The 27861-nt window shown below is 51.0% G+C and overlaps 1 protein-coding gene across 7 annotated transcripts in view; it reads left to right on the forward strand.

The window, feature by feature from the left end:
* LOC140391794 (cytoplasmic protein NCK2) overlaps positions 1–27861 on the forward strand; it is a 121257-nt gene that overhangs the window by 59266 nt on the left and 34130 nt on the right. For 3 of the 7 annotated variants that reach the window (XM_072476668.1, XM_072476669.1, XM_072476670.1), the window contains 2 exons: positions 3083–3237; positions 3361–3603. In XM_072476668.1, coding sequence (XP_072332769.1) covers positions 3378–3603 — 226 coding nt within the window. In that variant the 5' untranslated portion in view covers positions 3083–3237; positions 3361–3377. Of the gene's footprint in view, positions 1–3082; positions 3238–3360; positions 3604–27861 lie in introns of those variants that run through there. The other 4 variants (XM_072476671.1, XM_072476672.1, XM_072476673.1 and 1 more) reach the window with 2 other exon arrangements.

The raw sequence follows: 27861 nt of genomic DNA on the forward strand, positions 1-27861 counted from the left end.
ATCCCTTGCAGCCTACCGCTCACCATTACATATCGCCCTCCATTGTCTGCTACAATAGTCTTGGCCTCAAATGACACCCGCTTTCCCACCAATATTGGCACCCCTCTATTCTTCGCATCCAGTCCCGAGTGGAATACCTGTCCTACCCATCCCTTTCTTAGCCTGACCTGGTCCGCCACCTTCAGGTGTGTCTCTTGGAGCATGGCCACGTCCACCTTCAGTCCCTTTAAGTGCGCGAACACTCGAGCCCGCTTCACCGGCCCATTCAGGCCCCTCACATTCCACGTTATCAGCCGGATTGGAGGGGCTCTCACCCCCCCCACGCCCTGCCGGCTAGCCATCTCCTTTTCTGGGCCAGTCCCGTGTCCACGCCTCCCTCACCCTCCAGTCCCCCAGAGGGGGGACCCCCGTCCCGATCACCTCTGTGTCCCATTCCCTTTCGGCCAGTGCAGCAGCAACCCTTTTACTCCCCTCCCCCACCCCCCCCTTTCTCCCCCCCCTCCCCTCCCCCCGCTAGACCCCTGTCTAGCTTTTTTGCTTCCCCTATGTCACTCCCGTAAGTCAGCTGACGCCTGCTGACCCCGTCTTCCCCCGCTGTCCCATTGACCTCCCCGCGTGGGAGTCTCCCAAACCATATGCATTCCTTCGTTCCCCTTCCCGCCTTTCTTCCCGCGCGCGGGAAACCACCCCGCGCTTTCCAAAGCCCGCTCCGCCCCCTCTGGCGCAGCTCCTGTCGCGGCCTTGTCTCTCTCCCCCAGCCCATGTAACATTTCCTGCGCGTGATTGACCCCCTATATACAACAACCATCACACATCAAACCTCAAACATCCCCCCCCTACCCTCACAAACCCTCAGTTAGAGTCCAACTTTTCGGCTTGTACAAAGGTCCACGCCCCTTCAGGCGTTTCGAAGTAATAGTGTTGGCCCTTGTATGTGACCCACAGTCGCGCTGGCTGCAGCATTCCGAATTTCACTTCTTTCCGGTACAACGCCGCTTTGGCCCGGTTGAAACCCGCTCTCCGCTTTGCAACCTCCGTGCTCCAGTCCGGGTATATTCGGATCTCTGCATTGTCCCACTTACTGCTCCGCTCCTTCTTGGCCCATCTCAGGACCCACTCTCTGTCCGTGAACCGGTGAAATCTCACCACCATCGCCCTTGGCGGCTCATTTGCCTGGGGCTTCTTCGCCAGCACCCGATGTGCCCCGTCCAACTCCAGCGGCCTCGAAGGGGCCTTCGTGCCCATCATCGCCTCGAGCATCGTGCTCGCGTATGCCCCGGCATCAGCCTCCTCCACTCCCTCAGGGAGACCCAGGATTCGCAGATTCTTTCTCCTCGACCTGTTCTCCAGGTCTTCGAGTCTTCCCACCCACTTCTTGTGTAGCGCCTCGTTCTGCTCCACTCTCACCGCCAGGCCCACGAGCTCGTCCTCGTTCTGACTGACTCTTTTCTGTACCTCCTGGATCTTAGCTTCGTGGACCTTCTGGGTGATCCCGAGTCCTTCAATTGCCGAAAGCATAGGCGGCAACATCTCCTTGCGCATCTCCTCGCGCTGCTCCTCGAAGCAGTGCTCGATGAACTCCTGCAGCTCCCCTTTGTCCCTGGCCGCCGCCATTTTGTTTTCTTTCCCTCGCTTCTCCCGTTGCTCCAGTACCGCTCCTTTGGCCGTTACACTTCTGGTCCGTTTAAAAAGTCTATGGAAGCTCCTGAAAAAGGTCTGAGAGTCAGTTCCAGACGGGAGCTGCCGAATGCGTGACCTACTCCTCCATGGCCGCTACCGGAACCCTCGTCCCTGCTTCTTCAATGGCCTTGGTAGATCTTTTCACAGTTGTTCCCTCTGCTGCTAGAATTCACCTTTGATAGAGTCAAGTCAGATTGCAGCTTTAAGCTTGCCCTTCCCCCGCCTGCATGCTGGAAGAGGCCCTTGTCTAAACCTGCAGCCAAAGCCAAATCTTTTACTGTTTCTGCCGGGTCTGGCAGCCAAAAGACACAACATTCCTGGGGGACACTGTCAGGGGAATGCTGCAGTCTTCTTCCCACACCGGGAAATGTCAAACAAATGCCGTGGGGGCCCTATAAAAGAGCCCAAATGTCCGTTCCAAGCGGGAGCTACCGAATATGCGACCTAGCTCTGCATAGCCGCACCCGGAAGTGGCATGCCCCAGACTTGATTGGTTTTGGACTGCCTTCTTCAAGGCGATGTCCAAGGTTGTGGGGGTGAGGGTGGAGCCGTGCCCGAGAGTGACAGTCTTTGGGATATCGGACCAGCCAGTTCTCTATAGGGGGAAGAGGGCCGCCGCCTTGGCTTTTGGATCCCTAATCGCACGCCGGAGAATCCTGCTTGGCTGTCGATCAGCATCACCCAAAGCTGCAGACTGGCTGGCTGACTTGGTGGAATTTCTCCACCTGGAGAAGATCAAGTACACCATCCGAAGGTCGGACGAGGGCTCCCACAAAGTGTGAGGGCCGTTCATCAGACTGTTACATGACTTGTTTGAGGCAAACCGACTAGGAAGAGGGTGGGGGTGGAGAAAGAGAGAGACAAGAGAGAGCACGCAGAAGAGACAGGGGCAGAGGGGGGAGGGGAGGGAAGGGATCCCAAAGGCGACACAAAATGAAGCATAGGGGGCGAGGGGAGGAGGGGAAGGGCCTTGCAGCACCCCCCTCCCCCCAAACACCAAACAACAAAGAATAACAACCCCCGGAGGTGGAGCGGTGGTGTATAGAAATGGAACATGCCTCCAACAGAGGAAGGGAGGGGGGGGAATATATGTGGTTAAATATCAGACACACTTGAGCTGCTGCTTTGTAAGTACCATTGTCTTGCATGTCAAACTGTTATACTGTTAAAGTTGAAAATGGCAATAAAAATTTGCGGATAATTGTGTAAATTGTTATTATTAGAGAGCAAGTGTGTATCTAATATTAAAGCTCTACATTCCAAAACTTTGGAACTCTTTGCCAACGGTCAACAGCAGTGACTTTCAGAGCTACTGGGTGTTAATGGAGCAATTTGGATTTTGAAAAGTGTTTCAACTTAATGTGGCAATCACATAAAAGTATTATTGGTTATATGATTGCAGAAGCTGTTCTCAGTCGAGGAGGTGGAACTGCTAGTGAAAACAGATTCAAGACTGGATCGGTACTATTGTTTTGGTGTGAACCTTAACCTTCCCAGTCTATTCAGACCACGTCTCTCCAAAGGACACTGTTAAGAAAGGAGTTTTTAAAAATGCATGTATGTCATTCTTTCCATTTTGTATTTTGGCAAAGCAGAGGATTCTCAATATTTAGTTGGCAACGGTGATATATTGTGCTGAATGATGCATTGTTTAATGCTGAACTATGTTGTCTTTGACAGGAAGGACTTCATGAAAGATGACAGAAGAAGTTATTGTAATAGCAAAGTGGGATTACACAGCACAGCAGGATCAAGAACTTGACATCAAGAAAAATGAGCGACTGTGGCTGCTCGATGACTCTAAAACCTGGTGGAGAGTAAGAAATACATCAAACAAAACGGGATATGTTCCGTCAAACTATGTAGAAAGGAAAAACAGCTTGAAGAAGGGGTCACTTGTCAAGAACATCAAAGATACGTTAGGCAAGTACAAAATCTTAACCAAAGGATTCCTTAACCTAACTTACTAGGATGTTGGAGAGTTACACATACCTCATGCTCTGATCCAACAAAGCATTATGGATCTGACCCTATTCCGTAAAATAATGTCTGAACTTTTGACAACAAACTCCCAATGTTGATGGAGGAAAGGAAGCAAACATATCTTTCCATCACCAACAGAATGCATTTGGATAATTGTTGCAGGCTGTTCCGCCTGCCCTTATCAAGCAAGAATGATTTTCAGTTTTGCTTTTTCCATCCAACTTCATTAGAGTTGCCATATTACATATTATCATCTATAAAAGTAAAAAAGAAAGACTTGTATTTATACAGCGCTGTTTGTGACACCAGGATGTCCCAAAGAACTTTTATGCCAATTCCATACTTTTAGAATCGCTAATACAGGAACTGTGACAGCCAATTTGGAAACAACATGCTCCCACAAACAGCTATGCGATCGCGACCAGATAATCATCTCTTTTATTGGTTGAAAAATAAACATTGGGCAGCACGGTAGCACAGTGGTTAGCACAATTGCTTCACAGCTCCAGGGTACCAGGTTTGATTCCCGGCTTAGGTCACTGTGCGGAATCTGCACGTTCTCCCCGTATCTGCGTATGTTTCCTCCGGGTGTTCCTGTTTCCTCCCACAGTCCAAAGATGTGCAGGTTAGGTGGATTGGCCATGCTAAATTGCCCAAAAAAGGTGGGGTGGGGTTACAGGGATGGAGTGGAGGTGTAGGCTTGGGTAGGGTGGTCTTTCCAAGGGCTGGTGCAGACTCAATGGGCCGAATGGCTTCCTTCTGCACTGTTAATTCTATGATTCTTAAGATTCCATGATTATCTTGGACTTTGGGAAGAACTCCCTGGCTGTCTGAAATATTGCTGCAGGATCTTCCTGAGAGGCTGATAGGGTTTTGGATTACCTCCTCTTCCAAAACATGCAGCACTCCCTCAGTACTTCACTGGAGTGCCAGCCTAAATTATGTGGTCAAGACTCTGGAGTGAGGCTCGGATTCATGTCCACCTGACTTTGTGGTTACCATTGAGCCACAGTGTACATTTTCCAACATAACCTATAACTGCTTGCAGAACTATGATGTTACTGCAAGCATAATGTTCATTGTACATATTCAGATAATCTGTTGAAACCCTCACCAATGCCTTTGTTACCTCTAGCCTTGACTATTTCAAAATGCACCTTGCTGGTCTGCCACATTCCATCCTCTGTAAACTTGAGATCATCCAAAACTCTGCTGTCTATCTCATCCTGGTTGCCTATCACCCCTGTGCTTGTTTACCTCCATTGGCTTCTGGTCAAGCAATGCCTTGATTTTAAAGTTCTGATCCTTGTTATCAAATCTCTCCCTACTGATCTCTAAACTCTTCCAGCCCCATAACCCTCTCAGATAACTATGCCCATCTAATTCTGCCGCCTTGAGCATCTTCGATTTTAACTGCTCCGTCATTGGTGGCCATGTCTTCAGTTGTCTCTACATTCTGAAATACAGTTCTCTGTCTCTCTGGTGGCATAGTGGTTAGCACTGCTGCCTCACAGCGCCAGGGATCTGGGGTCGATTCTGGACTTGGGTTACTGTGTGGAGTTTGCACTTTCACCCCTTGTCTGCGTAGATTTCCTCTCCTAGCCCAAAAATGTGCAGGTTAAGTTTGGGGGCGTAGGTTTAAGGTGTGAGAGGCAAGAGGAGATGTATGAGGTTAGTTTTTTTACACCAAGCGTAGTGGGTGCCTGGAACACGCTGCCGGAGGAGGTGGTGGAAGCAGGAACGATAGTGACGTTTAAGGGGCATCTTGACAAATACATGAATAGGATGGGAATAGAGGGATACGGACCCCGGAAGTGTAGAAGATTTTAGTTTAGACGGGCAACATGGCCGCGCAGGCTTGGAGGGCCGAAGGGCCTGTTCCTGTGCTGTACCTTTCTTTGTTCTAAGTGGATTGTCATGATAAAATTATCCCTTGGTGTCCAGGGATCTGCAGGTTAGGTGGGGCTACGGGGATGGAGCGGGGGGGAGTGTGCGTTTGGTTGGCACAGACCCGATGGGCCGAAAGACCTCCTGCACTGTAGGGATTCTATGCTCAAGTATTTAACATTCCTCTTCTAAAACAGTTGAACTATGGCTTCAACCAAGCTTTTGGTAATCTGACTTATTATCTCGTCATGTGGCTTGGTGTCATATTTTGTTTTATTAATGCTCATGTAAAACACCTGAGAAATTTCATGTTTAAAACACCAGTACAAACTAGAGGTATATGTTTATCTTAGATGATCTGCATGTTCTAAAAATAGATGTGAGGCAATGGTAGATGTAGTGATGGAACATGAATTATCTTGCATGTTCAAGGAACAAGGTGACTGATTAGTAAAAGTTGGGCTACAGTTTTGATAAGGTTGCAATTGTTGGGTGTAGACATATTTACGAATGTTTAGCATATTAACATCCAATGCCACATTCTGCTTCATTTAGCTGAAAGTAGAGGTGTACCAGTTGCTGCAAAAGCAAATAGAACAGTGAACTGTATGGCTAGGTTAGTATAATAAGAAGTCTTACAACACCAGTTTAAAGTCCAACAGATTTGTTTGGAGTCACTAGCTTTCGGAGGGCAACTCCTACATCAGGTGACTACTGTGCTATTGTGCTACCTCTTATACTCTTGAACACATTAAGTGAGCAATTAGAATAAATGGGACATCACCTTAAGTTACAGTCCAACATTGAGTTAAAAAATCGCTAAGTAAGCAAAGGGCAAAATGGAACTGTAAACACATGGCTAAAGAAATTAAAATGAGTTGGGACAGAATAAATGAAGAGATTCAAATTATGGGAAGAATGAAGTTGATGCATTTCACCTCACTCTTACCTCTGTTCCCATGCTATTAACTCCACCCTCTCAATGACAACAGCCTGAGATGGTGCCACGTTTGATATTGCGATGAGCTTCCAACCTTCTATTTACAACTCCGTATTGCCCAGCTTCACCCTGTCTTGCCTCATCTGCTGGTGAAACCCTCATTTATGCCTTTGCTTCCTTTTAACGTAACTATTCTAATACATTCCTGGCTGGTCTGCACATACTATCCTCTGTAAACTTGAAGTCATCCAAAACCTCCAGCACGACCCCCATCACCACTGTGCTTGATGACTTAAATTGGCTCCAAGTTAAGGAACGTCTTGATTTTAAAATTCTTATTGTTTTCCAATCTCTCTGTAGCCTTGTCCTCTCTTTCGCTGGAATGTCGTCCAACATCACAACTATGAGATATGTGTGCCTCTAATTCTGGCCTCTCAATAAAGATTTATTTATTTATTTATTTTATTTTATTTGTGTAGAACTTCCTCAGGGTATTGTCCTTGGTCCAACCATTTTCAGCTGCTTCATCAATTACCTGCCTTTAATAATAATGTCAGAAATGGGGATGTTTGCTGATAATTGCACAATGTTCAGCACTATTTGCAACTCCTCAGATCCTGAAGCAGTCCATCTCCCAAGTGCAGCAAGACATGGACAATATCCAGACTGGGGCTGCTAAGTGGCAAGTGATATTTGTGCCAGACAATGATCATCTCCAACAAGAGAGAATCTAACCACAGCTCCTTCATATTCAGTGACATTACCATTGCTGAATCTCCCACTATCAACGTCCTGAGGGCTACCATTGACCAGAAACTGAAGTGGCGTAGCCAAATTAATACTGTGTCGTTGAGCATGTCAGAGGCTGGGAATCCTGCAGCGAGTATCTCACTTCCTGATTCCCCAAAGCCTGTCCACCATCTACAAAGCACAAGTCAGGAGTGTGATGGAACACTCTCCTGGATGAGTGCTGCTCCAACAACACACTAAGAAGCTTGATGCCATCCAAAACAAAGCCCGCTTGACTGGCACTCCTTCCATAAAGATTCGCTCCCCCCACCACCATTGAACAGTGGCAGCAGTGTGGCAGCAAGATGCACTGCAGAAACTCACCAAGGCTCTTGACAGTACCTTTTTAAAAATATATATATTTATTAAAGTTTTTTAACACAATTTTTCTCCCTTCCAAACAATAACCCCCCCCCCCCTCCCCCCCGTAACAATTTTTTTTAAAAATCGCACAGAGCAAGATATATACATGGTGAAATGATATGTTTACATAGCTTTATATACTGGCTCTCTCCCGCACGTGCCGGTTTCCCCAACCCTTCATGTTATCTCTTGCTCATCCACCCTCCCAGGCAATCCCCCATTCCCCCCCCCCCCCCCCCCCCCCCCCTCCCTCCCAGGACATCCCCCCCCCCCACCCCCCTAGGTTGCTGCTGCTGCTGACCGACCTTCCTCTAACGCTCCGCGTGATAGTCTAGGAACGGTTGCCACCGCCTGTAGAACCCCTGTGCAGACCCTCTCAAGGCAAACTTAATCCTCTCCAGCTTTATGAACCCAGCCATGTTGTTTATCCAGGCCTCCACGCTGGGGGGCTTAGCCTCCTTCCACAATAGCAAGATCCTTCGCCGGGCTACTAGGGACGCAAAGGCCAGAATGCCGGACTCTTTCGCCTCCTGCACTCGTGGCTCGTCCACTACTCCAAATAATGCTAGCCCCCAGCTTGGTTTCACCCGGACTTTCACCACCTGAGATATTGCTCCTGCCACTCCTCTCCAGAACCCCTCCAGTGCCAGGCATGACCAAAACATATGGACATCGTTCGCCGGGTTCCCTGAGCACCTTCCACATCTGTCCTCCACCCCAAAGAACCTACTCAACCTCGCCCCTGTCAAGTGCGCTCTGTGGACCACCTTAAATTGTATCAGGCTGAGCCTGGCACATGAGGAGGAATTAACCCTACCTAGGGCATCAGCCCACAGACCTTCCTCAATCTCAACCCCCAGCTCCTCCTCCCATTTTCCCTTCAGCTCCTTTACCAGCGCTTCCCCCTCTTCTTTCATCTCCTGGTGTATTGCCGACACCTTGCCCTCCCCGACCCATACACCCGAGATCACCCTGTCTTGAATTTCTTGTGCTGGGAGCAACGGGAATTCCCTCACCTGTCGCCTTACAAACGCCCTCACCTGCATATATCTAAAGGCATTTCCCGGGGGTATCTCGAACTTCTCCTCCAGTGCCCCTAGGCTCGCAAATGTCCTGTCAATGAACAGGTCCCCCATTCTTCTAATCCCCGCCCGATGCCAGCTCTGAAACCCCCCGTCCATCTTCCCCGGGACAAACCGGTGGTTACCCCTGATCGGGGACCACATCGAGGCTCCCGTTGCACCCCTGTGCCGTCTCCACTGGCCCCAGACCCATAGCGTTGCCGCCACCACCGGGCTCGTGGTGTACCTTGTCGGCGAGCGCGGCAGCGGTGCCGTCACCAACGCCCCCAGGCTCCTTTACAGGATGCCATCTCCATCCTCTTCCATGCCGCCCCCTCTCCCTCCATAACCCACTTGCGGATCATCGCCACATTTGCTGCCCAGTAGTAGCTCCCTAGGTTTGGCAGCGCCAACCCTCCTCGGTCCCTACTGCGTTCCAGGAACCCTCTCCTTACCCTCGGGGTCCTATTCGCCCACACAAACCCCATTATACTCCTACCTACTCTCTTGAAAAAGGCCTTGCTGATCACGATGGGGAGGCACTGAAACACAAACAGAAACCTCGGAAGGACCACCATTTTGACCGACTGCACTCTACCCGCTAGCGAGAGCGGTAACATGTCCCATCATTTGAAGTCCTCCTCCATTTGCTCCACCAACCTCGTCAGATTCAGTTCATGTAGGGCCCCCCAACTCCTGGCTATCTGGATCCCCAGATACCGAAAACTCCCCTCCGCCCTCCTCAGCGGTAGGTCCCCTATCCCTCTTTCTTGGTCCTCTGCCTGTAATACAAAGAGCTCACTCTTCCCTACATTGTGCTTACAGCCTGAAAACTCCCCAAACTCCCTTGGAGTCTGCATGACCTCCACCATCCCCTCCATTGGATCCGCCACGTACAGCAACAGGTCATCCGCATAAAGCGACACCCGATGCTCTTCTCCCCCTCGAACCACCCTCCCTCCATTTATTAGACTCCCTCAGTGACATGGCCAAGGGTTCGATCGCCCCTGCAAACAACAGGGGGGACAGGGGGCACCCCTGCTTCGTCCCTTGGTACAGCCGAAAGTACTCCGACCTCCGCCGGTTTGTCACTACACTCGCCACCGAGGCTCTGTAAAGGAGCTTAACCCAACTGATAAACCCTCCCCCGAACCCAAACCTACGCAGCACCTCCCAGAGGTACTCCCACTCTACTCGGTCAAAGGCTTTCTCCGCGTCCATAGCTGCCACTATCTCCGCCTCTCCCTCCTCCGATGGCATCATTATCACGTTTAAGAGCCGCCGCACATTAGTGTTTAATTGCCTGCCCTTTACGAATCCCGTCTGGTCCTCGTGGATCACCCCCGGGACACAGTCCTCGATCCTCATGGCCAGCACTTTTGCCAGCAACTTAGCATCGACATTGAGGAACGAGATCGGCCTGCACGATCCACATTGCAGTGGGTCCTTGTCCCGCTTTAGGATCAAAGAAATTGTCGCTTCCGACATTGTCAGTGGCAGGGTCCCCTTCTCTCTTGCCTCATTAAAGGTCCTCACTAGTAGCGGGGCCAACAGGTCTACGTACTTCCTGTAGAACTCCACCGGGAACCCGTCCGGTCCCGGGGCCTTCCCCGCCTGCATGCTCCCCAAACCCTTGCTCTGCTCCTCCAACCCAATTGGTGCCCCCAAACCAGCCACCTCTTGCTCCTCCACCCTCGGCAATCTCAGCTGATCTGGGAATCGTCTCATCCCCTCTTCCCCCAGCTGGGGGCTGGGATCTGTACAGCTCTTCATAGAAGGCCTTAAATAAATACCTCATTTATTTTCGTCGCATTCCGAACCGTGGCTCCCCTTCCAACTTTGACTCCCCCTATTTCCCTCGCTGCCATCCTCCCATGGAGCTGGTGTGCCAGCATCCGACTAGCCTTTTCCCCATACTCGTAGGTCGCCCCCTGCGCCTTCCTCCACTGTGCCTCCGCTCTCCCCGTGGTCAACAGGTCAAACTCCGCCTGGAGCCGTCGTCTTTCCCCAAGTAATCTTTCCTCCGGGGCCTCTGCGTATCTCCTGTCCACTCTCAAAATCTCCCCCACTAACCTCTCCCTTTCCACGCCCTCTGTCTTCTCCCTATGAGCCCTGATGGAGATTAACTCTCCCCTGATCACCGCCTTCAGCGCCTCCCATACCACCCCCACCCTCACCTCCCCGCTGTCGTTGGCCTCCAAGTACCTTTCGATGCACCCCCTCACCTTCCCACACACCACCTCATCTGCCAGCAGTCCCACATCCAGCCGCCACAGCGGGCGTTGGTCCCTCTCCTCTCCCAGCTCCAGTTCCACCCAGTGCGGGGCGTGATCCGAAACGGCTATGGCCGAATATTCCGTCCCCTCCACCCTCGGGATGAGCGCCCTGCCCAGAACAAAAAAATCTATCCGGGAGTAGGCTTTGTGCACATGGGAGAAAAAAGAAAATTCCCTGGTCTGCGGCCTTGCAAACCTCCATGGGTCCACTCCCCCCATCTGATCCATAAACCCCCTAAGCACCTTGGCCGCCGCCGGCCTCTTGCCAGTCCTTAATCTGGAGCAGTCCAGTGCTGGGTCCGACACTGTATTGAAGTCCCCTCCCATTATCAGGCCTCCTAACCCCCCCCCCCCCAACGACTAGCCATCTCCTTTTCTAGACCAGTCCCGTGTCCGCGCCTCCCTCACCCTCCAGTCCCCCAGCCGGGGGACCCCCGCCCCGACCACCTCTTCTGTGTCCCATTCCCTTTCGGCCAGTGCAGCAGCAACCCTTCCCCCCCCCCCCCCCTCCCTCCCTCCCCCCCCCCCCCCCCTCCCCTCCCCCCCCCCCCCCCCCGCTAGACCCCTGTCTAGCTTTTTTGCTCCCCCCCATGTCACTCCCGTAAGTCAGCTGACTCCTGCTGACCCCGGCTTCCCCCGCCGTCCCATTGACCTCCCCGTGTGGGAGTGTCCCAATCAGTATGTGTTCCTTCGTTCCCCTTCCCGCCTTTCTTCCCGCACGCGGGAAAAACCCCGCGCTTTCCAAAGCCCGCTCCGCCCCCTCTGGCGCAGCTTCTGTCACGGCCTTGTCTCTCTCCCCCAGCCCATGTAACATTTCCTGCGCGTGATTGACCCCCTATATACAACAACCATCACACATCAAACCTCAAACATTGCCCCCACCCCCACCCTCACAAACCCTCAGTTAGAGTCCAACTTTTCGGTTTGTATGAAGGTCCACGCCTCTTCAAGCGTTTCGAAATAATAGTGTTGGCCCTTGTATGTGACCCACAGTTGCGCTGGCTGCAGCATTCCGAATTTCACTCCTTTCCGGTGCAACACCGCTTTGTCCCGGTTGAAACCACCTCTCCGCTTTGCAACCTCCGTACTCCAGTCCGGGTATATTCGGACCTCTGCATTGTCCCACTTACTGCTCAGCTCCTTCTTGGCCCATTTCAGGACCCTCTTTCTGTCCGTGAACCGGTGAAATCTCACCACCATCGCCCTTGGCAGCTCATTTGCCTTGGGCCTCCTCGTCAGCACCCGGTGTGCCCCGTCCAGCTCCAGCGACCTCCAAGGGGCCTCCGCGCCCATCATCGCCCCGAGCATCGTGCTCGCGTATGCCCCGGCATCGGCCCCCTCCACTCCTTCCGGGAGACCCAGGATCCGCAGATTCTTTCTCCTCGACCTGTTCTCCAGGTCTTCGAGTCTTCCCGCCCACCTCTTGTGTAGCGCCTCGTGCTGCTCCACTCTCACCGCCAGGCCCAAGAGCCATTCCTCATTCTCACTGACTCTTTTCTGTACCTCCTGGATCTTTACCTCGTGGGCCTTCTGGGTCATCCCTAGTCCTTCAATTGCCGAAAGCATAGGCGCCAGCATCTCCGTCCGCAGCTCCTCGAAGCAGCGCTTGATGAACTCCTGCAGCTCCGGCCCGCACTCCGCTTTGTCCCCGGTCGCCGCCATTTTGTTTTTTTCCCTTGCTTCTCCCGCTGCTCCAATGCCGCTTTTCTGGCCGTTTCACTCCTGGTCCGGTCCTTAAAAGTTGGAGGGGGACCTCTCTCTTCCCTTCCCCACGGGTTGTCTTCGAAAAAAATTCCGTTGGGGCTCTGACAAGCCCGAAAGTCCGTAGTAGCGGGAGCTGCCGAATCGTGCGGCTTAGCTACGCATAGCCGCAACTGGAAGTCTGACAGTACCTTCTTAACCCTCGACTGCTACAATCTAAAAAGACGAGCAACAGATACATGGGAACCCCACCATCTGGAAATTCCCCACCAAGTCACTCACCGTTCTGACTCGGAAATATATCGCTGATCCTTCACTGGCGCTAGGTCAAAGTCCTAGAATTCCCTCCCCAAAAGCAATGTGGATGTGCAAACACCACAGGGACTGCAGCGGTTCAAGAAGGCAACTCACCACCACCTTCTCAAGTGCAGTTAGAGATGGACAATAAATGCTGGTCTAGCTAGTAAGGCCAAAATCCCATGAACGAATAAAAAAAGCAACAATTTTAATGGCTGCTGAGGTTGTGCTGGGGGGGGGGGGGGCTGCGACGCTGCAGGGGGTGAGAGATGACATGGACAAGGGCGAAGAAAGGGGCCATCTGGGATGGGCTAGGTACAGAGTGGAATTAAAGGGGCAGGAGTTAAGTGGGGAAGATGATGGACGGTAGAGGGGATTGAAGGCGCAATCCTTCGGTAAGGGTGATAACGTGGAACGTCTGGGGACTGAATGGGCCGGTTAAAAGGTCGCGGGTGTGCGCGCACCTCAGGAGCTTGAAAGCGGGTGGTGGTCTTTTTGCAGGAGACACGCCTCTGTGTGAAGGACCAGGTTAGGTTAAGGAAGGGGTGATTTGGGCAGGTTTTTCACTCGGGGTTTGATTCGAAATCGAGGGGTGTGGCGATTTTGAAAATGAAATGAAATGAAATGAAATGAAAATCGCTTATTGTCACAAGTAGGCTTCAAATGAAGTTACTGTGAAAAGCCCCTAGTTGCCACATTCCGGCACCTGTTTGGGGAGGCTGGTACGGGAATTGAACCGTGCTGCTGGCTTGCCTTGGACTGCTTTAAAAGTCAGCTATTTAGCCCTGTGTGCTAAACCAGCCCCTGGTTTAATGAGCAAAAAAATGGATTTGTGAGTGCGAAGGAGATGAGGGATCCGAGTGGGAGATATGTGATTGTGAGTGGGGTATTGGAAGGGGCACCAGTAGTGTTGGTAAATGTGTATGTCCCAAATTGGGATGATGTGGGTTTTATGAGGGGGTTGCTGGCAGCAATCCGGGATTTCACCACGTACCAGTTGATCATGGGAGGAGATTTTAACTGTGTCCTGGAGCTGAGGGTGGATAGATCGAGCCCCACGTCTTTGGGTAGGGTACGAATGGCAAAAGAGATGGGGGGGGGTTTATGGAGAGGATGGGTATGGTGGATCCATGGCGCTTTCAGAAACCAGGGGGAAGGGAGTATTCCTTCTTTAAGGTGTATTCGAGGATTGATTACTTTGTAGTGAGTCGGAGATTTTGGTTGGGGTGGAGGGGGCAGAGTTTGCGGGGATAGTTATCTCTGACCATGCACCCCACTGGCTGGATATTCGGTTCAGTACAGGAAGAGAGCAGAGGCCGGGGTGGAGGTTTGACTCTGGGTTGTTGGTGGATGGAGGTTTTTGTGATCAGGAGCGGTTGGCGATTAGGGATTATGTGAAGTTCAATCAGAATGGGGAGGTGTCGGCGGGCATTATGCTGGGCCAGACGGGTACCCGGCAGAAGTTTATAAGGAATTTGCAGTGGACCTGGCACCACATCTGTTGGGGGCATTTAATGAAGCACTGGCACCACGGCTGGCTCTGATGTTCAGAAGGGAGGGTCAATGCGCAGAAGAGCAATAGTAATAGGGGACTCTATAGTCAGGGGCACAGATAGGCGCTTCTGTGGACGTGAGACTCCAGGGTGGTATGTTGCCTCCCTGGTGCCAGGGTCCAGGATGTCTCTGAACGGGTAGAGTGCATCCTGAAGGGGGAGGGCAAACAGGCAGAGGTCGTTGTACATAGTGGTACTAACGACATAGGCAGGAAGGGGCATGAGGTCCTGCAGCAGGAGTTCAGGGAGCTAGGCAGAAAGTTAAAAGACAGGACCCCTAGGGTTGTAATCTCGGGATTACTCCCTGTGCCACGTGCCAGTGAGGCTAGAAATAGGAAGATAGAGCAGCTAAACACGTGGCTAAACAGCTGGTGTAGGAGGGAGGGTTTCCGTTATCTGGACCACTGGGAGCTCTTCCGGGGCAGGTGTGACCTAGATAAGAAGGACGGGTTGCATCTAAACTGGAGAGGCATAAATATCCTGGCCGCGAGGTTTGCTACTGTCACACGGGAAGGTCTAAACTAGTATGGCGGGGGGTGGGCACGGGAGCAATAGGTCAGAAGGTGAGAGCATTGAGGGAGAACTAGGGAATAGGGACAGTGTGGCTCTGAGGCAGAGCAGACAGGGAGAAGTTGCTGAACACAGCGGGTCTGGTGGCCTGAAGTGCATATGTTTTAATGCAAGAAGTATTACGGGTAAGGCAGATGAACTTAGAGCTTGGATTAGTACTTGGAACTATGATGTTGCCATTACAGAGACCTGGTTGAGGGAAGGGCAGGATTGGCAGCTAAACGTTCCAGGATTTAGATGTTTCAGGCGGGATAGAGGGGGATGTAAAAGGGGTGGCGGAGTTGCGCTACTGGTTAGGGAGGATATCACTGCTGTACTACGGGAGGACACCTCAGAGGGCAGTGAGGCTATATGGGTAGAGATCAGGAATAAGATGGGTGCAGTCACAATGTTGGGAGTTTACTACAGGCCTCCCAACAGCCAGCGGGAGATAGAGGAGCAGATAGGTAGACAGATTTTGGAAAAGAGTAAAAACACCAGGGTTGTGGTGATGGGATACTTCAACTTCCCCAATATTGACTGGGACTCACTTAGTGCCAGGGGCTTAGACGGGGCAGAGTTTGTAAGGAGCATCCAGGAGGGCTTCTTAAAACAATATGTAGACAGTCCAACTAGGGAAGGGGCGGTACTGGGCCTGGTATTGGGGAATGAGCCCGGCCAGGTGGTAGAAGTTTCAGTAGGGGAGCATTTCGGGAACAGTGACCACAATTCAGTAAGTTTTAAAGTGCTGGTGGATAAGGAGAAGAGTGGTCCTAGGATGAATGTGCTAAATTGGGGGAAAGGCTAATTATAACAATATTAGGCGGGAACTGAAGAACCTAGATTGGGGGCGGATGTTGAGGGCAAATCAACATCTGACATGTGGGAGGCTTTCAAGTGTCAGTTGAAAGAAATTCAGGACCGGCATGTTCCTGTGAGGAAGAAGGATAAATACGGCAATTTTCGGGAACCTTGGATAACGAGAGATATTGTAGGCCTCGTCAAAAAGAAAAAGGAGGCATTTGTCGGGGCTAAAAGGCTGGGAACAGACGAAGCCTGTGTGGAATATAAGGAAAGTAGGAAGGAACTTTTTTTTTTTTAAATATGTTTTATTGAAATTTTTTCCCAAACAACAATTTTCCCCTCTTACAAAGCAAACGCAACAATAACAATACAGAAATTTTTAACAATACACAAGTAACAAAACCCCTTTATCTTTGACCTAAACTAAACTAACCCCCCCCCCCCCCCTTCCCCCTGGGTTGCTGCTGCTGGTCATCTGTCTTCCCTCTAGGTAGTCGAGAAATGGCTGCCACCGCCTGGTGAACCCTTGAGCCGATCCTCTCAGGGCAAACTTTATCTGCTCCAGTTTAATGAACCCCACCATATCATTTACCCAGGCCTCCAGTCCGGGGGGTTTCGCCTCCTTCCACATGAGTAGGATCCTGCGCCGGGCTACTCGGGACGCAAAGGCCACAACGTCGGCCTCTTTCGCCTCCTGCACTCCCGGCTCTTCCGCAACTCCAAATAGAGCTAACCCCCAGCCTGGTTTGACCTGGGCCTTCACCACCTGCGAAATCACTCCCGTCACTCCCTTCCAATACCCTTCCAGTGCCGGGCACGCCCAAAACATATGTGCGTGGTTTGCCGGGCTCCCGCCACACCTCCCACATTTGTCCTCCACTCCAAAGAACCTGCTCAATCTTGCTCCCTGCCCACACGAAGCTCGTGATGCTCCTGTCTATTTTATTAAAAAAGGTCTTGGTGATTAGTATAGGGAGACATTGAAATACAAATAAGAACCTCGGGAGGACCATCATCTTAATTGCTTGCACCCTGCCCGCCAGCGATAGAGGCTGCATGTCCCACCTCTTGAAGTCCTCCTCCATTTGTTCTACCAACCGTGTCAGATTAAGTCTGTGCAAGGTTCCCCAGCTCCTAGCGATCTGAATCCCCAGGTATCGGAAGTTTCTTTCCACTTTCCTTAGAGGCAAGCCTTCTATCTCTCTACTCTGGTCCCCTGGATGTATCACAAATAATTCATTCTTCCCCATGTTTAGCCTATACCCCGAGAAATCCCCGAACCCCCTCAAAATTTGCATAACCTCTATCATCCCCCCCCGCTGGGTCCGACACGTATAACAATAGGTCATCCGTGTATAACGAGACTCGGTGTTCTTCTCCCCCTCTAATCACCCCTCTCCATTTCCTGGAGTCTCTCAACGCCATGGCCAGAGGTTCAATTGCCAACGCGAATAACAATGGAGACAGCGGGCATCCCTGTCTTGTTCCCCTATATAGTCGGAAATACTCCGATCTATGTCGACCTGTAACTACGCTTGCCGTTGGAGCCCCATAAAGAAGTCTAACCCAGCTAATAAACCCGTTCCCAAACCTCCTTAACACTTCCCATAAATACTCCCACTCCACCCTATCAAATGCCTTCTCTGCGTCCATTGCCGCCACTATCTCTGCCTCCCCCTCCACTGGGGGCATCATTATCATCCCTAATAGTCGTCGCACGTTAACATTCAGTTGTCTCCCTTTTACGAACCCTGTCTGGTCTTCGTGCACCACCCCCGGGACACAGTCCTCTATCCTCGATGCCAGTACCTTTGCCAACAATTTGGCGTCCACGTTCAATAATGAAATGGGTCTATAGGACCCGCACTGCAACGGATCTTTGTCTCTCTTCAAAATTAGCGATATCGTCGCCTCCGACATCGTCGGGGGTAGAGTCCCCCCTTTCCTGGCCTCATTGAACGTCCTCACCATCAACGGGGCCATCAGGTCCACATATTTTCTGTAATACTCCACCGGGAACCCGTCTGGTCCTGGGGCCTTCCCTGCTTGCATGCTTCCCAGTCCCTTAATAACCTCGTCCACCCCAATCGGTGCCCCCAGGCCTACCACCCCCCGCTCCTCCACTTTCGGGAACCTCAATTGGTCCAGGAACTGCCGCATCCCCTCCTCTCCCTCTGGGGGCTGAGACCTATACAGTTCCTCATAGAAGGTCTTGAACACCTCATTCATCTTTCCTGCCCTTCGCACCGTGTCTCCCCTTTTGTCTCTAATTCCTCCTATCTCCCTCGCTGCTGCCCTCTTTCGCAATTGATGAGCCAACAGGCGACTAGCCTTTTCCCCATATTCATACCTCCTCCCCTGTGCCTTCCTCCACAGTACCTCCGTCTTTCTGGTGGTCAGAAGGTCAAATTCCGTCTGGAGTCGTCTCCTCTCCCTGTACAATTCCTCCTCCGGGGTCTCTGCAAATTCCCTATCCACCCTTAAAATCTCTCCCAGTAATCTTTCCCTTTCCTTGGCCTCTGTTTTCCTTTTGTGGGCCCCAATGGAGATCAGCTCTCCTCTGACCACCGCTTTTAGTGCTTCCCATACCACTCCCACAGGGACCTCGCCGTCGTCATTGACCTCCAGGTATCTCTCAATACACCCCCGCACTCTTGCACACACTCCCTCATCCGCCATCAGTCCCACATCTAATTGCCAGAGTGTTCTCTGCTCCCTTTCTTCTCCTAATTCCAGGTCCACCCAATGTGGGGCATGATCCGAAACCGCTATGGCTGAGTACTCAGCTTCTTCCACCCTAGAGATCAACGACCTTCCCAAAACAAAAAAATCTATCCGGGAGTACACTTTATGGACATGGGAGAAGAAGGAAAACTCCCTAGCCGTAGGTCTAAGAAATCGCCATGGATCCACTCCCCCCATTTGGTCCATAAACCCCTTAAGTACCTTGGCCGCTGCCGGCCTTCTTCCGGTCCTTGAGCTGGATCTATCTAGCCCCGGGTCCAGCACCGTATTAAAGTCCCCTCCTAAAATCAAGTTTCCTACCTCCAGGTCCGGTATACTCCCCAGCATCCGTCTCATAAATCCCGCATCGTCCCAGTTTGGGGCATACACATTAACCAACACGACCTCCATTCCCTCCAGCCTGCCACTCACCATTACATATCTACCTCCGCTATCTGCTACGATGTTCTTTGCTTCAAATGCTACCCGTTTCCCCACCAAAATGGCCACCCCTCTATTCTTTGCGTCCAGTCCTGAATGGAACACCTGTCCCACCCATCCTTTCCTTAGCCTAACTTGGTCCGCCACCTTTAGGTGCGTCTCTTGGAGCATAACCACGTCTGCCCTTAGTCCTTTCAAATGCGCGAGCACTCGGGCCCTTTTTATCGGTCCGTTCAGGCCTCTCACGTTCCACGTGAACAGCCTCACTAGGGGGCTACCTGCCCCCCTCCCGTGTCGACTAGCCATTACCTTCTCTAGGCCAGTCCCATATCCCGCCTCCGCGCTCCCGCTCGCTCCCCCAGCGTCGCACACCATCCCCGCCCACCCACTCTTTAGCCATTTCCTTTTGGATTTCTGCAGCAGCAACCCAGTTGTTCCCCCCCCCCTCCCCCTCCCTCCCCCCCCCCCTCCCCCTCCCCCCCCCCCCTCCCCCTCCCTCCCCCCCCTCCCCCTCCCTCCCCCCCCCTCCCCGCTAGATCTCTTTCTAGCATGATTGCTCCCCCCATATTACTTCTGTAAGTCAGCTGACTTCAACTGACCCCGGCTACTCCTGCTCACTCCTCGACCCCCCCCCGTGTGGGGAACTCCCATCCGCCTTGCGCCTGTCTTCCCGCCTTATTCTTTCTGGCGCGGGAACATCCCTTTACCTGACCCGCCTCTTATGGCGCATCTCACTTTCCCCTCCCCCTCCCCCTCCCCATTCTCCAACTATTGTCCCGTCTTTTCCCCCTCACCGGCGCCCACATTTCCCCAATGTCTCCCCCCTTCCCAATTTACTTCTCAATTAACTTCAACCATAACATTAACAATAACATTTCCTGCAGCATCAGTCCCTCAGTTCCGATCCAATTTCTCTTCTTTGATGAAGGTCCATGCTTCCTCCGCCGTCTCGAAATAATGGTGTCTCTCCTGATACGTGACCCATAGTCTTGCCGGCTGCAGCATCCCGAACTTCACCTTCCTTTTATGCAACACCTCTTTGGCTCGGTTGAAGCTCGCCCTCCTTCTCGCCACCTCCGCACTCCAATCCTGGTATACCCGTACCACTGCATTCTCCCATCTGCTACTCCGCACCTTTTTAGCCCATCTCAGGACCTCTTCTCTATCCTTAAGGGGGTAAAATCGCACGATTATCGCCCTGGGTGGTTCTCCCGCTTTTGGTCTTCTCGCCGGAATCCTATTTGCCCACTCCACCTCCAAGGGGCCCGTAGGGGCCTCAGCACCCATCAGTGAGCTCAGCATCGTACTTGCGTACGCTCCACAGTCCACTCCTTCCACACCCTCAGGGAGACCCAGTATCCGAAGGTTCTTCCTTCGCGCTCCATTTTCTAGGGCTTCGATCCTTTCAGTACACTTTTTATGAAGTGCCTCGTGCGTCTGTGTCTTAACCGCCAGGCCCAGGATCTCGTCCTCAATATCTGTCACCTTCTGCTCCACCACACGGAGCTCTGTCTCCTGGGTCTTTAATGTCTCCTTGAGCCCCTCAATTGCCTGTAGCAACGGGGTCAGCACCTCCCTCTTCAGCAGCTCCACGCACTGTCTCACAATTTCATCCTGCTCAGGCCCCCATGTCGCCTGCGCTTTCTCCGCCGCCATCTTGTACTTCTCTCTTTCTGACCCTTTGGTCGACGATTCCTCGCGCTGCAGCCGCCGCCGCTGGTTTTTTCCTCCTTCGTTTGGGGGGGACTCCCTTCTCACACACCCCACACCGGGTTGCGTCGTCAAAAAATTCCCCGTTGGGGCTCTTAAAAGAGCCCGAAGGTCCGTCGGAGCTGGAGCCGCCGAATCCTGCGGGTGGCTAGGCATCACCACAACCGGAAGTCCCTTCAGTGGCCTTGATGAGGTCTTTTCACAGTTCTTCCCTCTGCTGCTAGAATTCACCTTTGATACAGGCCCTCAGGTCAGCTTGCAGCTTTAAGCTTGCCCTTCCCCCGCCTGCATGCTGGAAGAGGCCCTGTTTATCCTGCAGTTGCAGCCAAATCTTTTACTGTTTCTGCCGTGTCTGGCAACCCAGAGACATACCCTTCCTGGGGGACACTGTCAGGGGAATATTGCAGCCTTCTTCCCACACCGGGAAATGTCAAACAAATGCCGTGGGGGCCCTGTAAAAGAGCCCAAAAGTCCGTTCCAAGCAGGAGCTGCCAAATATGCGACCTAGGTCTGCATAGCCGCACCCGGAAGTCAGTAGGAAGGAACTTAAGCAAGGAATCAGGAGGGCTAGAAGGGGTCACGAAAAGTCATTGGCAAATAGGGTTAAGGAAAATCCCAAGGCTTTTTACACGTACATAAAAAGCAAGAGGGTAGCCAGGGAAAGGGTTGGCCCACTGAAGGATAGGCAAGGGAATCTATTTGTGGAGCCAGAGGAAATGGGCGAGGTACTAAATGAATACTTTGCATCAGTATTCACCAAAGAGAAGGAATTGGTAGATGTTGAGTCTGGAGAAGGGGGTGTAGATAGCCGAGGTGTTGGGCGTCTTAAAAAATATTAAGGTAGATAAGTCCCCAGGACCTTATGGGATGTACCCCACAATACTGAAGGAGGCTGGAGACGAAATTGCTGAGGCCTTGACAGAAATCTTTGGATCCTCACTGTCTTCAGGTGATGTCCCGGAGGACTGGAGAATAGCCAATGTTGTTCCTCTGTTTAAGAAGGGTAGCAAGGATAATCCAGGGAACTACAGGCCGGTGAGCCTTACTTCAGTGGTAGGGAAATTACTGGAGAGAATTCTTCGAGACAGGATCTGCTCCCATTTGGAAGCAAATGGACGTATTAGTGAGAGGCAGCATGGTTTTGTGAAGGGGAGGTCGTGTCTCACTAACTTGATAGAGTTTTTCGGGGAGGTCACAAAGATGATTGATGCAGGTAGGGCAGTGGATGTTGTCTATATGGACTTCAGTAAGGCCCTTGACAAGGTCCCTCATGGTAGACTAGTACAAAAGGTGAAGTCACACGGGATCAGGGGTGAGCTGGCAAGGTGGATACAGAACTGACTAGGTCATAGAAGGCAGAGAGTAGCAATGGAAGGATGCTTTTCTAATTGGAGGGCTGTGACCAGTGGTGTTCCGCAGGAATCAGTGCTGGGACCTTTGTAGTATATATAAATGATTTGGATTGGATTGGATTTGTTTATTGTCACGTGTACCGAGGTACAGTGAAAAGTATTTTTCTGCGAGCAGCTCAACAGATCATTAAGTACATGAGAAGAAAAGGGAATAAAAGAAAATACATAATAGGGCAACACATCAGACACAATGTAACTACATAAGCACTGGCATCGGATGAAGCGTACAGGGTGTAGTGTTAATGAAGTCAGTCCATAAGAGGGTCATTTAGGAGTCTGGTGACAGTGGGGAAGAAGCTGTTTTTGAGTCTCTTTGTGCAAGTTCTCAGACTTCTGTATCTCTTGCCCGATGGAAGAAGTTGGAAGAGTGAGTAAGCCGGGTGGGAGGGATCTTTGATTATACTGCCCGCTTTCCCCAGGCAGCAGGAGGTGTAGATGGAGTCAATGGATGGGAGGCAGGTTCGTGTGATGGACTGGGCGGTGTTCACGACTCTCTGAAGTTTCTTGCGGTCCTGGGCCGAGCAGTTGCCATACCAGGCTGTGATGCAGCCTGATAGGATTTGGAGGAAAATGTAACTGGTCTGATTAGTAAGTTTGCAGGCGACACAAAGGTTGGTGGAATTGCGGATAGCGATGAGGACTGTCAGAGGATACAGCAGGATTTAGATTGTTTGGAGGCTTGGGCGGAGAGATGGCAGATGGAGTTTAATCCGGACAAATGTGAGGTAATGCATTTTGGAAGGTCTCATGCAGGTAGGGAATATACAGTGAATGGTAGAACCCTCAAGAGTATTGAAAGTCAGAGAGATCTAGGAGTACAGGTCCACAGGTCACTGAAAGGGCAACACAGGTGAAGAAGGTTGTCAAGAAGGCATATGGCATGCTTGCCTTCATTGGCCGGGGCATTGAGTTTAAGAATTGGCAAGTCATGTTGCAGCTGTATAGAACCTTAGTTAGGCCACACTTGGAGTATAGTGTTCAATTCTGGCCGCCACACTACCAGAAGGATGTGGAGGCTTTAGAGAGGGTGCCGAAGAGATTTACCAGAATGTTGCCTGGTATGGAGGGCATTAGCTATGAGGAGCGGTTGAATAAACTCTGTTTGTTCTCACTGGAACGACGGAGGTTGAGGGGCGACCTGATAGAGGTTTATGAGGGGCATAGACAGAGTGGATAGTCAGAGGCTTTTCCCCAGGGTCGAGGGGTCAATTACTAGGGGGCATAGGTTTAAGGTGAGAGGGGCAAGGTTTAGAGTAGATGTACAAGGCATGTTTTTTACACAGAGGGTAGTGGGTGCCTGGAACTCGCTACCAGAAGAGGTGGAGGAAGCAGGGACGCTAGTGACATTTAAGGGGCATCTTGATAAATACATGAATAGGATGGGAATAGAGGGATACGGACCAAGAAAGTGTAGAAGATTGTAGTTTAGTCGGGCAGCATGGTCGGCACGGGCTTGGAGGGCCGAAGGGCCTGCTCCTGTGCTGTACATTTCTTTGTTCTTTTGGAGAAGGCGGAGTTGCCGGAGACGATGAAGCAGCCAGTAATCACACTAAGAAGGATCCGGTGGAATGTCGGTCGTATAGACCCATATCCTATTGAACACAAATGTGAAAGTATTGGCTAAGTTGTTGGCGGGGAGGATGGAGGATTGTGTCCCGGGGGTGGTTGCAGAAGATTAAACAGGCTTCGTGAAGGGCAGGCAGCTCGCGAGTAACATAAGACGGCTGTTGAATGTGGTGATGAAACCGTTGAGAGCTCTGGTACCGAAGATGGTGGTGTCCATGGACGCGGAGAAAGCATTTGATCGGGTGGAGTGGCAGTACTTGTTCGAAGTTTTGGGAAGGTTTGGGTTTGGGCCGAGATTTGTGGCATGGATGCGGTTGCTGTATGTGGTGCCAAGAGCGAGGGTGGGGATGAAGGATATGAGCTCACGAAGCTTTGACTTACACAGGGGTACGAGGCAAGGGTGCCCGCTGTCGCCGCTGCTATTTGCGCTGGCCATAGAGCCGTTGGCGATGGCTCTCGGGGTCGGCAGAGAGGCAGGGGATAATGAAGGGACAGAGTGAGCATCGGGTGTCGCTCTATGCGGATGACCTCCTGTTGTGTGTTTCGGATCCATTGGAGAATATCGGAAGGATTATGGGCCTGTTGGGGAGGTTTGGAGGGTTCTCGGGATACAAGCTGAATGTAGGGAAAAGTGAGGTATTCCCGGTGAATGAGCTGGCACAGCGGGCTAATTTAGGGGGGATGCTATTTATGGTAGCGAGAGATAGGTTTAGGTACTTGGGGATTCAGGTAGCGAGGGAATGGACGGGGCACCATAAGTGGAACTTAACGAAGCTGTTGGAGGAGGGCAGGGTGGATCTTAAGAGGTGGGATACACTGCATTTAACGTTGGCGGGGAGGGTCCAAGTGGTGAAAATGAATATTCTGCCGAGGTTCTTGTTTATCTTTCAGACTCTCCCGATCTTTATACCAAAGGTCATTTTTCGGAAAGTGGACACAATCATCTCTGACTTTGTATGGGCGGGGAAGGTGCCGAGGGTGGGGAGGACCCTGCTGCAGAGGCAACAGGGGGGGGGGGTTGGCGTTGCCAAACCTGCTTCACTTGGGCGGCGGATGTGGACAAGTTGCAACAGTGGTGGGAAGGAGAAGGAGTAGAGTGGGTTAGGATGAAGGAGGAATCTTGTAAGGGGTCTAGTTTGAGGGCTATGGTGACGGCAGCATTGCCAATGGCTCCCGTTAGGTATTCAGAGAGCCCAGTGGTGCAGTCCAAGGTGAAGATATGTGGAATCAGCTGAGGAGGCATTTTAGGGTGGAAGGGATGTCGGTGCTAACGCTGCTGTGCGAGAATCATGGGTTTGAGCCGGGGGGGGGATGGATAGTGTATACAGGAGGTGGAGGGAAGTGGGATTGGTCAAGGTGAGGGACTTGTATTTGAAGGAAAGGTTTGCCAGTCTGGAGGAGCTAGGGACTTTGCACGAAAAATCTGGAAGAGATTCCCTAGATTGCTGGGATATACCCTGCTGGAGCGACTGCTGCCTCCGGATGTGGAAGGGGAGGGAAGAATTGGGGATATATATAAGTGGCTGGGGGAGCAGGGAGGCGAGCGGGTGGTGAAGATCAAGGAGAAATGGGAAGCAGAGTTGGGAATGGAGATCCATTGGTGAGTATGGAGTGAGGCACTGCGAAGGGTAAACGGGACCTCCTCTTGTGCAAGGAGGAGCCTGATACAGTTCAAAGTGGTGCACAGGGTGCATATGACTCGGGCGAGAATGAGTGGGTTCTTTCAGGGGGTAGAAGATGAGTGTGAGAGGTGTGGGTGTGGGCGAGGGCCAGCGAATCATGCGCACATGTTTTGGGGTTGTGAAAAATTGGGAAGATTCTGGGTGGGAGTGTTCGCGGTCTTAGCCAGGATAGTGGAAGAGGGAGTGGACCTGGACCCTTTGGTGGCGATATTTGGGGTTTCAGAGAAGCCGGAGCTCATGGAGAGGAGGAAGGGCGATGCCTTGGCCTTCGCCTCTCTGATTGCACGGCGACGAATTTTGCTGGAGTGGAGGTTGGTATCGTCACCGGGGGGTAGCAGCATGGTTGGGTGACCTGTATGACTTCCTGCGGTTAGAGAAGATAAAGTATGAGTTAAGGGGCTCAGCAGGGGAGTTCAAGAAAAGGTGGGGGATGTTTGTGACCGTGTTTGAGGAGCTGTTCATCGCGTGGGGGTGGGGAGTGAAGGCGGTGAAAAGGAGGAAAATCTGTACAAACTGTATAGTTGTTGGGAAGAATGTTTCCCTCTTCTTTTTTTCTAATTAAAGGACAATTTAGGTGGCCAGTCCACCAACCCTGCACATCTTCGGGTTGTGGGGATGAGACCTACGCAGACACAGGGAGAATGTGCAAACTCCACATGGACAGTGACAGCTGGTATCAAACCCAGGTCCTCTGTGCTATGAGGCAGCATTGCTAACCATTGCTCCGCTATGCTGCCCTAGCAACCCCCTCTTTTTATGGACGCTCTCCTAGCTGAGCAGTAATTGTTGACCATATGTTTTTCCCCGCTCTTCCATCACAGGCCCCTCCATAAGTCACAGGGCTTGCGATAAAACAACACACCTTTGGCTCAAATTATCTGCAGGATGCATCTCCCCTATTTCCATCTCCTACTCTCCCATCTCCACTCTGCTTTTGCTCATTATATTTCCTGTTCCAATTCAAATTAACTTAGAAATGTATCCACTGAATTCCGCCCAAGATGTTTTTGTCATGTCATGTGCATAGTTCTAGTTACAATTGGCTTGCCTGCTTTTATTGTAAGGGGTTTGGAGTGCAAGAATAAGGAAACCATGGAGCCATTGTATAGCGCTATAGTGAGACCACACCTGGAGTACTGTGTGCAGTTTTGGTCTCCATCTTTAAAACACAACATACTTGCATTGGAAGTACAGCAAAGGTTCACTAGATGGCTCCTGGGATGATGCCCTATGGCAAGAGACTGAGTAAATTGGGCTACACTAATCTCATTGAAACATATAAGATTCTGAAATGGGCTTGACAAGGTGGACTGCGGTTGCATCCCCTGCTTCGGGAATCTGGAACATGGGGCCTGGATAAAAGGTCAATCATTTTGGACCAAAACAAGGATAAATTCACTCAAAGGGTTGTGAATCTTTGGCATTGCCAACCCCATCTACTGTATCATTATGAATATTTAAGACTAAGATAGATTTTTGGTCTCAGAATCAAGGGATTGGAGAGATGGGTGAGAAGCTGGATTTGAAGCTGAAGACCAACCATGATTGTATTGAATAGGTGAGGTGGCCAAATGATCTACACCTTCCAATTTCTTACATTAATCTTCGAAGGCGCTCACTTCAGGAGCTGACCATACGAACGGAAAATTATAAATGTAACCCCAGTATTTAAGAACAAAGTGACTGAGAACTTGAGAAATTTGACAGATTAGATAGAGCCACCGTGGATTTGTAATGGGTATGTCATATCCAACATGCGTACTTTAATTTTTTGAGGAAGTGCCTAAAGTAAAAGGTGGGGAATATCTATGGGTATAGGTTATATGGACTTCAAGAAGGCATTTCTCAAATTTCCACAGAAGTGGCCATTAATTAAAATTAAAGCTCATCATAGATCATGGTGCAGAAGAAGGCCATTTGGCCCATCGAATTGAAATTGAAGATAACTTGCCTTCCTGTAATTGAAGGTAAGTTATTGACTTATGTATAATAGAGTCAGGATAATGACTATATATTGCATTGGAATAAAGTTTGACTGGTAGCATCTCAGAAACAATCTGTACAGGAACCTCAGCTAATCATTTTATTTGTTGATATAGGTAACAATAAGAGGGTCAAATATCTACGTTTCTAGAAACAATTATTTTGGACAGACTTAGTAGTTCCATGGAAAAATGCTGGCTGATTAGTACGAGCGAGCTTGGATTTCGAAAGAGGAAATCATATTTAACTTACTTGCTAGTTTTTTTTTGAGTTAACAAAGGATCGATGAGGGTAATGATATTGATGTGGTGTACATGTCTTTCGGAAGACATTTGATTCAGTGCCACGCAACAGACTTGTGATAAAGGTTATAGCCCATGGAATAAAAGGGATAGTAGCAACGTGGGTACAAATTCGGCTGAGTAATAGGAATCAAAGAATAATGGTCAATGGATATTTT

Source organism: Scyliorhinus torazame, chromosome 15 (assembly GCF_047496885.1).
Source record: "Scyliorhinus torazame isolate Kashiwa2021f chromosome 15, sScyTor2.1, whole genome shotgun sequence".
NCBI classification, from domain to species: Eukaryota; Metazoa; Chordata; class Chondrichthyes; order Carcharhiniformes; family Scyliorhinidae; genus Scyliorhinus; species Scyliorhinus torazame.